Consider the following 13,637-nt stretch of genomic DNA (forward strand, 5'->3'; position numbering starts at 1 on the left):
AGGAGATACTGTTATTTGTTTCAAGTATAGTTACGTAATTTTTTTTACGATCAGCGCAGCAGGATTCTTTTTCTGTAAAAATTTTTTATTTTTATTTTTATCAACCTATTTTTTTATTTTTTATTTTTATTTCTATTAACCTACTTTTTTATTTTTTTATTTTTATTTTTACTAACCTATTCTTTTTATTTCTTATTTTTATTTTTATTAACATGTATATCGGAAAGCTAGCAGTTTAGGAGTTACTGCCCTCTCAAGTCAGAAATAATTGCATTTACAGATGAAAATGGGACACCCTGTATGAGAAAACCATATTATTTGATAAAATCTTTAAATTACACGGGTCGAAAGATGCGAAGATGCCTGAGGAGCTCGTTGGAGAAAAGAACTTCGTATTTCTTCTTTTTAATATCATTTTTAATTTCGTCCCGATCAAATTCGGCTTTAGTCACATGCTCAAGTCGCATATGATATATATATCAGAATATTCTTATAATTCTTTAACTAAATAGCTATTCTATTCTCTTAGCCTTCAATTCTCTTTCCGTACATTTATCTCGTACATCCGAGTTGATTTACGCGCTTCATTGGAAATTAGAAATGCTGCAAGATATTCCGAAACTTTTCTCCAGTCAGAAGAGCTATTGCCTAAGATATTAACAGATATGTATTAACAAGAACAAGAAACTAAATGCATTTCTGTATCTAATTACTAATATCACTAGTGTTACTAATGGTTCCCAACGAGTACTTACTATCAAACGACGCGACAGTAATACATGCATTTCTACCTCAAGATGCACGTTTGCATCGTGTGGCACGAATTGGCGATCCGTGTTCTTAATACGCGTACGTATATTAAAAAAAAAAAAAGAAAGAAAAAAAGGGCAGGTTTCGCAATAACGTAATTGGCTCGTGTTAAATCGCCAACAACGACCATGTTGTAATACGCCGGCGGGTCGTTCATTACCCGAGGCAGCTAATTAGTCACGTTTTGCCGATTTCTGCCGAACTTTTGAACAATAACACCGGTGGAGGAATCACGGAAGTAGGCCTCGGCGAGACTTCATCGATTCCGTTCACCGAGCGAAACACGGCCTGAATTTAATAATTCCGAGGCCGGTATCAAGATCGTTAGAGGAATCTGTTATTACAGGTGCAGAGCGGCTTCGTTTCGGGCGCAGGTGGTGAATTTCTCTGCCGTCTTTCTCTCCTTCTTCTCTTCGAAGAGCACGCACAAACGATCGTAAATATTACCGTTCGGATAAGAGTTCAATTAGACAAAGTGCAACGCCAACCACGACCTTTCCCCTCGGCTTGTACGCGTTCGTTTGTACGCTTTCATCGCCACGGCGGACGAAAGATAAAAGATTCTCCTGTTAGTGGAAAATTCCATTTCACGCGTGTATAAATACAATCGCGTAGTAAGCGAGTCCAATCCGATTTCAATAATTTTTAACAATTTTTAATAATTTCACGTGTATTTCTGTCACAGTGCCCTCGTTCGAAAGCCTAGGAACAAGTATCAGGTTTGTTTTAAAATACGAAGCGTCAAACGACACTTTGGACAGGAAAGAATCCTGCGAAATGTCAATGCAATTGTGTTGCAAAATATGTATGTACACATATACGTAAAGTGCACGTGACTTAAACATTGTATTACCTGTAATAAGCATTGAATGTCAGATATAGGAAACGTTTGTGAGATTCTTCCTCATAATTGAAAAATGAGGAAATTCTACATCTTGAAGATCCGCGCGCGATGTCACACCTTTGGAGAGTATTCGGGTCAAGTTAATAAATTATCTTAATCGTCCGTCCTATTTGTTATTCTTATCTGTTTTCAAGATTAGTTTAAAACACATGGTTTCAGCATTCAAGTACTATAGAAAGCAAACGAAGTAGCACTCTCGAGTCTATGTATGTCGTTTCTCGTAAAAGAATGGATATTCGCTCGTGTCTTACCTTGCCTGTTTCGTTTTTCACGGCACATACGGCGTCATCTCGCGATATTTCGAAAAAAAAATTTCTTCATGCGATGCTAATCCGATGGTAATCTGGCTGCGTAAGTCGCGTATCTTTCTACCCGCGTGCTGGCGCCCGGATGGCAGAGAGGCAAAAAAAAAAAAAAAAAAAAAAAAGAAAAAAGGCGAAAATCCCGCTTCTCGAAACTGGCAATTATCCAGGCCACGTGTCATAAACCACGTAGACTATAACAATCCGTTTTAATATCACATGACGAATCACATTCTGTTTTCTCTGGCCAGGCGGGCGGGCCGTGCCCACGCTAATTGGTCAGCGTGATGCAAATACTCCACGTTCCGATGGGCTTTCGGACTATCGGTTACTGCATTCTCTCTCTTCGGACGTGGAGTCTTCACCCCTGATAAGCAGCTTGGAACTTTGTTTGACGTAGTTTGATTTAGTGGAACGTCGAACTACATCAGGAAACCCAATCGAACTAGCATCGATTTGCTTTGCCAGTAGACTTCTAGTTGGCTAAGGATACTCAGTTTGTCTCACCTCGTCTCGTTGAGTGGCGAGGAGGAACAGGAGGAAGGATCGATACAGAGGATTCTAGTCACGCTCGAGTAGCCAGTTTATTTCTCCTGCCTGACGTTGCCCCTGTTTCTTCGCGTCTCTCCGGCTACGAACGATCCTTCTCTTGCGCGATTCTTATCACCGTTTTTCTGATTTTCCAAATGTGATGCGCGAAACTGCAGTATGAATGTAATTGTATCGTACAGTGACGAAGTAAGGCATAGGTAGTAAGTTACGTAGCATAGCTCTTCGTTAGCGATGACAAATCATCCATATTTTTCATTTTACGTCGTATATCGACGAGTATAATACGGAACAATCGTTATTTACAGAATAGACGTTTCTTTTCAATTTATTTGAGATTTATGTTGAGTTGATATTGAAAGCAGTTGATCAGAGATTTTTTTTTAAAGCGAAAGTTTCAATTTATGATGTGATAAGAAACATAACTAGTCATGAAAAATAGTAGATACTTTGTATCTATGTAACCTCGTTATAACTTCAAAAAAAAAAGCAGAAATTATATTATAATTCACTTGGTTTCATTTTCAATGTAATGAAGTCTCGTCTTTGATAGTTTCATGTTTGTTTCTTTCAAAAATGTTTTTACATCATGTAACAGATGGAGGATATTTTTATTCTCGAAAGCAGTAAGAATTCAAACGTCGATAAAATCATTGAAAAATTTTTTTCGAGACTGGATCTACCATGAAGATTGAAATCTCCCTTTTATGTTACACTTCTTAAAATTTCCTTCGTGTTTTTTCTCTCTCTCTCACTTTATTGAATTTTATCAGAGTTAGACAACGAAATTTCAGAATCTTGAAAATTGTAAAAATTCAAAGCTCTTCTAAAAATATTGAAAAATTTCTTTACAACTATATATATCGATCATAATCTTGAAGTCTCCTCTTTACATCGATTTCTCAAAAACTTGCACCACGATTTTTTCCCTCCTCATTTTATTGAACTTTATTAAGATTGTTGGAATACAACGACTCGACCATCCAGCAGTGTAAGGCTGGAAAATGGTTTTATGAGAGGCAAAGTTAACATCTGTTTTCTATCCTCTGCTCATTATTCTCTACAGTTACGGACAGGACCATGCCGAACAGAAAGTTTAGTTCTTTGCCAGTCCTTGCCGCGTGACTACCTCATTTTTGTATCGCATATACTACTTGATTGTTAATATTTCATTAAATGAAGACATTAGTTTCTTTTCACACGGAAGTTTGTGTTATATTTTCATCACATTTTCTACAAAGATTAGTCAACGAAACGTCAGGATCTCGGAAATTATAAAAATTTCACACGTTTCTAAAAACACTGAGAAATTTTTTTCAGGGGTACATTTACCATGGCTTTTGAAGATTAAAATCTATCCTCTTAAAATTCTCTGTTGTACGATGTTTTTTTTATATCATTTTATCGAACGTTGAATATCAGAGTTAAACGACAAAAATTGAAGAAATTATAGTTCAATCAAATGGAGAAAGAAAATCGTACAACAAATTCTAAAGGATCGTCATTTTCTCTAAAAACAGAACAGAATCACTCTGTTATGGATGATGGATGGTAGTTTGGTCAACCTTGTAGAAAGTTTCGCACGTTCAATTTAGTTTGTGAGAATCAATATGCGACTGGCCATTAATGCTATATTAACTCTACGAAATTACGAGGTTTCCAACACGGTAATTTACTCGTGAGACGCAGGAAAGTGGAATTGAAACCAATACTGTCTTCGACGAATTACATCAATTTAATTATCGTAAATGATAAATGTAACAAAGTGAAACTGTTTGCAAAATATCAGACAGAAACGAACGAATTAAGAAATATTCGCGTTGTTCGAGAGATTTGTTAGAATCTAAGAATTATGAATGCAAAACTTAAATACAAAGCAACGTTTCTCAAAGTCCTCGGAAAGTTTGTGTTAGCAGAAACAACCCGTCCAACTCTCGGTTTGTTAACTTAGCTTGTTGTCTATTAATTATCGCATACCGGTGTTAGTTCGATGAATTTTTATTTACTATAAATTTTGATTCGATACATTCTAAATGTATCACAAACATTATATTCGAAATCTATCGATGCAGTTAATCGAGTGAAATATTATTTCTTTACGGGAATACATTGTACGCCAAAACTATTGCAACACTTGGAAATTTGGAGTTACACGAATCTGGAAATATTTTGAACTATTAAAATTTGGTTGAAAACTGAAAAAGCTTACACTGGCTATTCAACTTGCGCGGAATTGCCGAGTTTGAAATTTATTTCTTCGCGAACGTTTAATCAAAGAATTTCTTTCTTAAAGTGTCGCAAATTTTTATAACGAATGCCAAATTCGTTTGATTTTTTCTTTCACCCTTTTTTTTATTATGCGTTTAAAATTTTTAATTTTCAATGTAAAATGTACTTCAAGATTGAAGTTTCATACTGGTAAAAATATTAACCTAAAAATGGTTACAAGCCTTCCCCCTCGAGACTATTATGGATAATAGCAGAGTCTTTTCTTTGCATGTTAGAAACTGGAGGCATCCTTTATGTGACGGATAGAATACCGGTACTTAACCCACTCCAGATGGGTAACTCTTTTCAAGTTTTTTAAAACAGAAATGCTACATTAATATATATACTGTCGAGTAATTCCCACCTGGATCGGAATTCTCATTCAATTCACACAATTGGAAAAAATCATATTGCAAAACGGTAGACTTTGCAAATACGGACACGTAAGAATAAAAATCAAGAGATATTTTAATTCAACTACGGAAATAAATGGAAATGAATTACACGATATTTATTGCAAATAACAAAACTCGTACGCTACATTGTGGGGTACCAGAAAGAACGTGATTCTACATAAAAAAATAAGTCGAAAATGTGGAATAACGTTTCCTCATTTAAAGCTTCATATTTGAGAAAATAGACTTTGTTTCGCAAAAAAAAAAAAAAAAAAAAAAGACGCATATCTCCGAAACAAAAATTTCACCTTCATTTAAACTGCTATTAAAAAGCTCTTTATTCTTTATAAATTTGTTTATAAATTTTAGAAGTGTTAAATTAACACGCGAAAAAATAGGAAGAAGTTTGTAATGTAATAAACTTCTTAGTTTATAAACTTTATTGCATTATAAACTTCTTCCTATTTTTTCGCGTGTTAATTTCACGAAAAAAACCTCTTGCGCTGGAATGAGCATGCCACGCACGTTGAGAACTTTTTGCCCCAAAATTGCAATATTTTCTCAGTTTCATATTTAAATATAACCCAGGCAAAATAAAGTAATAAATTTATTACTTCTTAATAATTTCTATCTATAGTGACCGACGAGTTTAAAAAAGAAAAGCGAGGAGTTGGTATATGGTATACGGTTTGGTCACTCGTTACGGTCCGCGAGCCAGTTTGCCAGCGCAAGGGGTTAATGGATCGTTGGGCGAGCGAACTTTTTACTTACGGTGTCACACCCTCGACGTCGAAGAAGTGGAAGTGAAGATGGACCCGCTCGTTTGGGTGGCCATTGAAGAAGTAATGGCACTCGGTGTCGCGGGGATACAGGCCCGGGTAATTCGGCGAGGCGAACGTGCCGTTTCGTGTCTCGTTGCTGTTGTAAACAAAGGCACAGGGATATTGCGCCTCCTGCCGGCCTGTCGTTATCCCGAAATCTGAAACACACGTCGGGACGCAAACGTTATAGCGCGTTCTTTGAAATTTGCTCGCGAGTGTCGAGAATAAAACCCCGCGCCAAGTGGAAATAGCTTCCGGCCGGGGGCGCCACTGCCCTGTTCCGTTTCCAGGGAGGAGGCAAATATGACGGTGGCTCGACCTCGTTAATTAAATCGCGGCTGTTTCAAGTACTTAATTGCGGGAAGAAGGAAGTCGGTAACTTTGAACCGACCCTCGGATCACCTTTGTTCGCGCCTTTCTTCACCCGCGTAATGAGAAACCGTTCAAAGAGCGCGCTTCGGATAAGCGGATCCTTTTATCGGCCGATTGTTTTAAATTAATATTTACATTCTAATTGTATTACATATATAATATAAGAATAATTATTGTATTACAGGACATATGACTTTTTTTTTCATTATTATTTTTCATTTGTATGACTTTTTTTTATTGTTATTTCTATTATTATTTTTTGTATTACAGGACACATGACTTTTTTTTCATTATTATTTTTCATTTATATGACTTTTTTTCATTATTATTTCTATTATTATTTTTCATTTATATGAATTTTTTTCATTATTTTTAGGCGTACAATCAGCTCCTGAAGTGGGTCCCACAAGTTACGAAACACCCTGTATATAATATATACAACATATTATTAATTAATATATACAACATATTATTAATTATTTAGGGAATCATTTATTTGAAGAATCTGATTTCTTCGGTATTAACCGATCGAAATGACGGCTGATTAATTAATTAAATTCAAGTCTCGCTGCACGATTCGTCAAGTCGACGAAAATCTCTGTCGTGTGAAATATTCGTTCGAGGATTCCTTGACCTGAAATACGTACACCGCGAAAGTATTCGGACGCTCGATGAAAACTTGTCGATATTTTAAACCGTTGCGTGTATAATTCTGCGAAAAAATCTACTTGCGTTTATTTTTAAAGAGTCGGGTTCATTTTTTTTAAAGATATTCCAACGTCGATGTAGCGAGTGGAAAGAAGGTTATAAAAATTCGAACGTTTGTAAAAACATCAAAAAAATTTTTTTATGATTGAATCTACCATGGTCTTAAATATTGAAGCTTCCTCTTCGTAACAATTGCTTCGTACAATTTTTCTCACTGTTTTATAGAACTCTGAATGTTAAAGTTACGTAGCGAAAATTCGACGAATTATATATTATTAGAATTATCTTTTTTACTGATTGATTTTATTAACATTGTATTCTCATATATAATAAGAAATTTTAATAAAATGACAGTAATAATGATAATAATTTCACAATGTTAATTATTTTCATAACGTTAAATGTTATACGCACTGTTGTTCCTTTAATTTTTGAAAACACGGATGAATGTTTCGAAGAAATGTTGCATGGTTTCCAGAAGAGCATGCAACACTCTTAATCTTACTCGTAATCTTTTCTTTTGTTATTTAAATTTAAATTTAAGGGAAATTATTAATTTAATTAATAATTAAACTAGACAATAGATAGATGAATACTATTTGTAGAGAATGTCGAGCTGCATCGATTAATAGGTCAGAAAAATACATCATTCTATTTAAAAAACTGAAAGTGACCTTCGTAAAAAAAACAAAATAACAACAAAATCATTACAGTGTTATATTGTTCCTTCAGAAACCATGCAATTTTCCTTTGAAACATTTTCTCGTATTTTCAACAACGACTGAACCGGGTGTATTGTATGTTAAGCATGATTCTATTTAACAATTGCTTTCAATACAGTCAATCGGTTGCAAACACGTGGTAATTAAAAATACCTTACCCAATCGATAACTACGAAAATGTCCCTTAATATTTACCATGGTATATTAAATTGCCTTATGTGATTTATGCGCCAAAGTATTGACACATGAAGCTAAATTACACATTAATGTATCCAGACGACACATGAATTGTACATTCATTGACAAATTGAAGCAGCCTCTTCTCTCTCTCTCTCTCTCTCTCTCTCTCTCTCTCTCTCTCTCTATGGTTTGGTTTTCGAACATCTAGTTAATAATACGTAAGCAATTATGCTCTTGTTGTTTATTAATGCTCACCGTGTTATACAATATAGCGATTATGACAGTGACGCTTTATATATTTCGGCGCGCAGGGCTGTTCATTAACGAACGTCAATATTTATTAAGCGTACGAGATGCATAGCGATATCATGCAGGCAATCACAAACATCACGAAGTGATCAAATAATGTGTAAATAACGGCTAATAAGAGTACGTACGAAACGAGATTAGCCTGACCTGGCAATCCGGAACCGGTTGAAATTAACTCGGCGAATGAAGAAGACTGGCTTTTGCTTTTCATTTCATTGGGGCGTTCGAAAATTTTCGTACACGTTCTTTTTTCTCCCGTCATTTCTGATATTTCATCAGTATCAAGAACGTTGTTTGAGGTGTTAATTACAAAAAAAAAAAAAAAAAAAATCGATGAAAAGTAACGCACGCTTTTTATTACGATTGCAATTACTCGTCGTTGTAGAAGCAACGATATTGGATATTTTGTTTTTTAAGGTAATGGGACGAAACATGAAAAGACACATTCGATAACAATTATAAAAACCATTTAAATTTCAAATACCGTTCCATCCGCCACATTACATCCTCTTTAAAACCATTTAGTTACTATCCCCGCCGCATTCTACTCCCCAAGTTTTATTGACCAATAAAAATGTTCTCACCGCAAGGTACGCAAGAACGTGCGATCTACCATCCGCTGATCGCGCTAAATGTTTAAAAAGTTCCTCTTCCTCGCGTACCTCACTTTAATCCTCTTTAACATCTGCTGCATTCTGTATAGAAAGCGATGCAGCCAGGTTTCAACAATCAGGCCTAGTAACGACAAGTTCGTGCGAAAGTGATATGTAGTTACTCGAAACAAGGTAAATTCGAATTAAATACTTGCAATGTGTTCAATATTATATACATTAGGTGAGATTGAAGGTGACTGTGAAGATTAAAAGTTATTTCTATCTAATTAAAAATCAGTGTTAACAGCAACAGAAAAAAATAAGAGTGGTTTTTTTTTTTTGTAAAATAGAACGAAGTGACAATGCGACGAATTTGTCGATATTGATACAGTTCTAATTCATCTACTCATGTTTTATATGTGATTAAATGTAGACTAAATTCATCCACGATTTTTTTCCTTTCGTGGCAACTATTAAGAATGATTTTGAAAGTATACAATAATTCCGAATAATAATAGAAATAATTATACCGTGTCTTAAAATATGGCCAAACAGTTATGCAAAGTTTCTAATAATCTAACAATTTTTTTATTCAATAAATCTGAATAGAAATATTTCCTTAAACACACGTGAACAAATATTATTCGTCAAAGATTGCACAGATTAAAATTCGTTTAATACACGTGAGATAGAAACTTCTGATGTATACGAAATGTATTTGAAAATTATACACAAGCTACCAATTTCTCAGAAACGAAGCTTTGAACAATAAAGAATTTTATTCTACGCTTTCGACGTTACTTTCGCACGTAGAATTAACCTCTCGATCGTTGTTGATTGTTATCCTGTTCAATTTAGAATCAGTCGAGCGCGAGTATGCTTCAACGTCGACTTTCTCGAAAACTAAACCGCCGGCACCAAAATTCCACTTTTCCACAAAGGAATCGTCTCGTGCCCGATTGCACGTAACTTCCAGCACGCGCTCGCAAGCCAAACGAATTCATCACTCCGTGAGATACATTATTTCAAATTGCACTCGTCGTTCCTTTCATTGCAAATGACAAACGTGCTCGTCCTTGCTTTTAACGCCCATTAGAGCCTCGATCTTCCACCGAGTTTCCACCGGTCCTTTATACGCGATAAATTGTGTAAGAAAATATAATCGTTTTACACGATTTCACGCCCTCCACCCCCAAACGAATCGTTTCGTCCGCTGAGACGATAAAAGTTTCGCGACTGGCGCAGTTCAGTGACGCCGGTGCCACTGAATCGCAACTTCTGAACCTCTGACAGGGTACGAAGGGGGGGAGGGGGGCGGACGACCGAAAATTAAAGCTCCACGGCGAAATGGGTTAATTATAAGATCGGGGCAAGGGGGAGGAGGAGGAGGAAGGTCGTCAGGCCTCGTTTGAAATCGTTTGGGTAGGAGGAGAGGGCATGGCCGGCAAAGTTCTGCGGCGAAACTTCCACCGTTCAGTTCGCCAAAGTGTACTCCATCCGCCCGTTATATATGCCGACCCAAGTTTCCCTCGCGATTGTAAACATCGAGTAATAAGCTTTCGCGGACGCGCCGCGCACTTTCGTGCTTAGTTAGTCGCATTTGTTATAACGGTGATGCGCCTCGTCGAAGCCTCTCTTTCGTTCGAAGCGCGACAAAGCGGCGTGCTGACCTCGTTCGTTCAAACGTAAACGCCACGTGCAATTGAACTTTCCTCTGTTGCAAACGTTCTTCGCTAAGCTACTGTAAAAAGTGCCGACCAGAAGGTATATTTATCTTCCCTAGAAGTGGATTGGAGATTGTTTTCTTCTCTTTTTTTTTTTTTTTCGTTCTTCTTATCGATGCCCGCGAGTCGCGACACCACATTGAAAACTTTCGTTTCTCGTTCGTTCGAGTTATCGTATCGCATAAGCGTCGGGAGGATGTCGTTCTTCTCTGTCGATCAAATTATATTATATTAGACGGTCGGATAAATATGTAGCGGCCTATAGTTTCCTCAAGTACGAGCCTGCAAACCTGCCTGCATACTCGACGAAAATAATAACGACGGGTACACGCAAGAAGAGGTACGACCGCGCATAATTCGCGATCGGAGATAAGCAAACGCAATCATATGTATACGCGATCAGGTCGTCGAGTTAGGTACGCTGTGGTGAACACAATGTAAAATTTTTCTTGTAAATAATTGTAAATAATAGTATTAAGCTTAGAATAGTAACGTTTACACTGGCAAGGGAGTGACGTAGCGGCCTATAGTTCCTCCAGTACGAGTCTCGAATAACGACTAGTACAAGCCGCAAGTGGCTGTGCGCCTAGCGTCGAAGTCTAGTGATCTTCGATGTTAAGCAAAACAGAGTGCGGAACACCGCTAGGATGGGTGGTGGGGGACCGTCCAAGCCTAGCGAGTAATTATTATAACAAGCATATCTGGGTTAAAAGAGGTCGCTGCTGTTGTTCAGTCTCACTGACGAGTCTAGGCAAGCACTCTGACACGAAACCGCACCTTGCCCAAATCCCCTACATTCTTCAACCTTAGATCATCAAACACTCCTTCGCCTTTCAACTGGTGACTTCCGATGTGTTATGAACACGCAACCAAGAAAATTTCGGACAGTCAGAAGAGATTGGATAGATATTCCGTCACACGGACGGACAGATATCTCACACGACATCGTGACATCGACCGATTGGTCATGTTCACCACATATTCCGTATTTATCGCGCCCTCGTGTAATTTCGTTAAATGAACTTTCGACCACGAATAAGAGTATCGATCAATCACATTGGATCCTACTATTCCACACAAACATCCCCCCAAAATATATATATATGTATGTGCGTGTTGTTTGAAAACTTCTATTTTCGACAGCATTTCAATTTTTGCAGTAAATGGACAGTCGATCTCGGAATATTCAATACTCTAAGACACACGTTCTGAACCAATAAACTTTTTGTTCCATCTAGAATCTAGCAGATCGTGAATTCTGTTTTTGTTTGCTCGAAGCGGAGCGTACCGAACGTGGCTGACCTTTCGAGACCGGAATTCACTTTCCAAATGCAATTGAAAAGGCAGTTGGTTCGTGCATGTGCGAAGCAATAACATATCTTGATAATTTTTTTATTTCGTTGGCCTATTTCTCGAAATATGTTCTTCTCCAGACTAAACTCGGAAACATGGAAAATTAGTCACTGCGATCAATCGATCGTTACTGTATAGAAATATATATGGCGATGCAAAGTAATCGAATGACTTACACACATTTTAACTAAAACAAAAAAAAAAAAAAAAAAAAAAAAAAAAAAAAAGGAAAGAACGGAAACAAGTGTGTTCCCATATTTTTATTTCTATCGAAATATTTTTGTTCAACGAAATTGCGAACAAAATATTTGTGTTTTGTAACTGGCACGAGAATTAATTTTTGCCTCCTAGATTTTTTTCACCTATTTTAGTTTTTAATTAAAATTTCTGCCAGCGGGGAGAAATTTGGAATTAAATTCAGCATAAGAGAAAAAATATCAAAACAAAGGTTTTTCCTTAAAATAACGAAATTTTTCGTTAGGCAACGAAATTTTTTGTATTTCGCCTTTCGTTTCCATCGCCTCCGTGTTTCGGAGCGTATAATAATTTATACCCATTTTCTTTGAGGTTTATTTCATTTCAGATGGGAAACAAAGCAACTATAGTTCCGAGGCTCTATTTCCTAAACCTAACACTTTTTCCCGGCATTAATTTTACAGAGACGGTGTCTGTCGTTTACTCGTGGCTGTGTACTTTACGAGAAAGGAAAGAAAGTGACTGCATGATAAAGCGTTCCGAACGCTTCGGACGAAGTGGCTTCCCTCGAAGTAAATGCTGCTTCTAGCCTTTATCTATCTGGAGATATTTTTTTCTCGCGTGCTAATTAAATTTTTAGAGCACCGCAATAATTGAAAGAAAATACATTCGATTATAGACGGTGATTTTGTAATGGTCTGTTATTTATTCGCATCAATATCACTTGCATGATTATTAATAAATTACCACTGCGTCGCGTAACCATAAAATTAAAATTGCAGAACTTTTCTCTAACTTACCTAATTTCCGATTTCTGATCACCCAGTTTCTTTGCAAAGAATTCTTTTCTTTATTTATTATGATCTGACAAATATAATTGAAATATAAAATGTTATTATATTTACTATAATATATATGTATATATATATATATATATATATATATATATATATATATATATATAATTTTTATATGAGAATAAATCGATATAAATATCTCAATATGTACATGAACGTCCCGAAATTAAAATTATAAATATATACGCAAGTAGCTGAAAACCACAAATATATTATAAAATACAGAAATAATGTATCGGTGAATAAAAATATTTAATAAATATTAATTATATATTAATTATATTGTATTATGATACTTTTAATATATATTAATTAGAAATAAATGGAAATATTGAGATTGACAAATGAGACAGCTGTTTTTGAGGAATTTCCTAGCGGAAAATAACGTAAGGTCAAACAACGTAGATCAGTAAGTTTCTAACAACTAAAAGAAAATGTCACGAGGAATGTACTACGTAGCGTATTATCGAAATTAGTAAATAAATGATAGTTCTTGCACGCCGGGAAGCGCAAGTTTCGTTTAATTACTGAAATTAGTGACCAGACTATTACTTAGATACGGCTAGCGATTAAAT

General features: G+C 36.1%; 1 protein-coding gene across 1 annotated transcript in view; it reads right to left on the reverse strand.

The window, feature by feature from the left end:
• LOC122533391 (suppressor of lurcher protein 1) overlaps nucleotides 1-13,637 on the reverse strand; it is a 93,501-nt gene that overhangs the window by 18,386 nt on the left and 61,478 nt on the right. Inside the window, 1 exon segment of the mRNA XM_043663038.1 lies at nucleotides 6,000-6,207. Within this exon segment, the coding sequence (XP_043518973.1) occupies nucleotides 6,000-6,207 (208 nt within the window).

Source organism: Frieseomelitta varia, unplaced genomic scaffold, assembly GCF_011392965.1.
Source record: "Frieseomelitta varia isolate USP_RPSP 00005682 unplaced genomic scaffold, Fvar_1.2 scaffold_146, whole genome shotgun sequence".
NCBI lineage: Eukaryota > Metazoa > Arthropoda > Insecta > Hymenoptera > Apidae > Frieseomelitta > Frieseomelitta varia.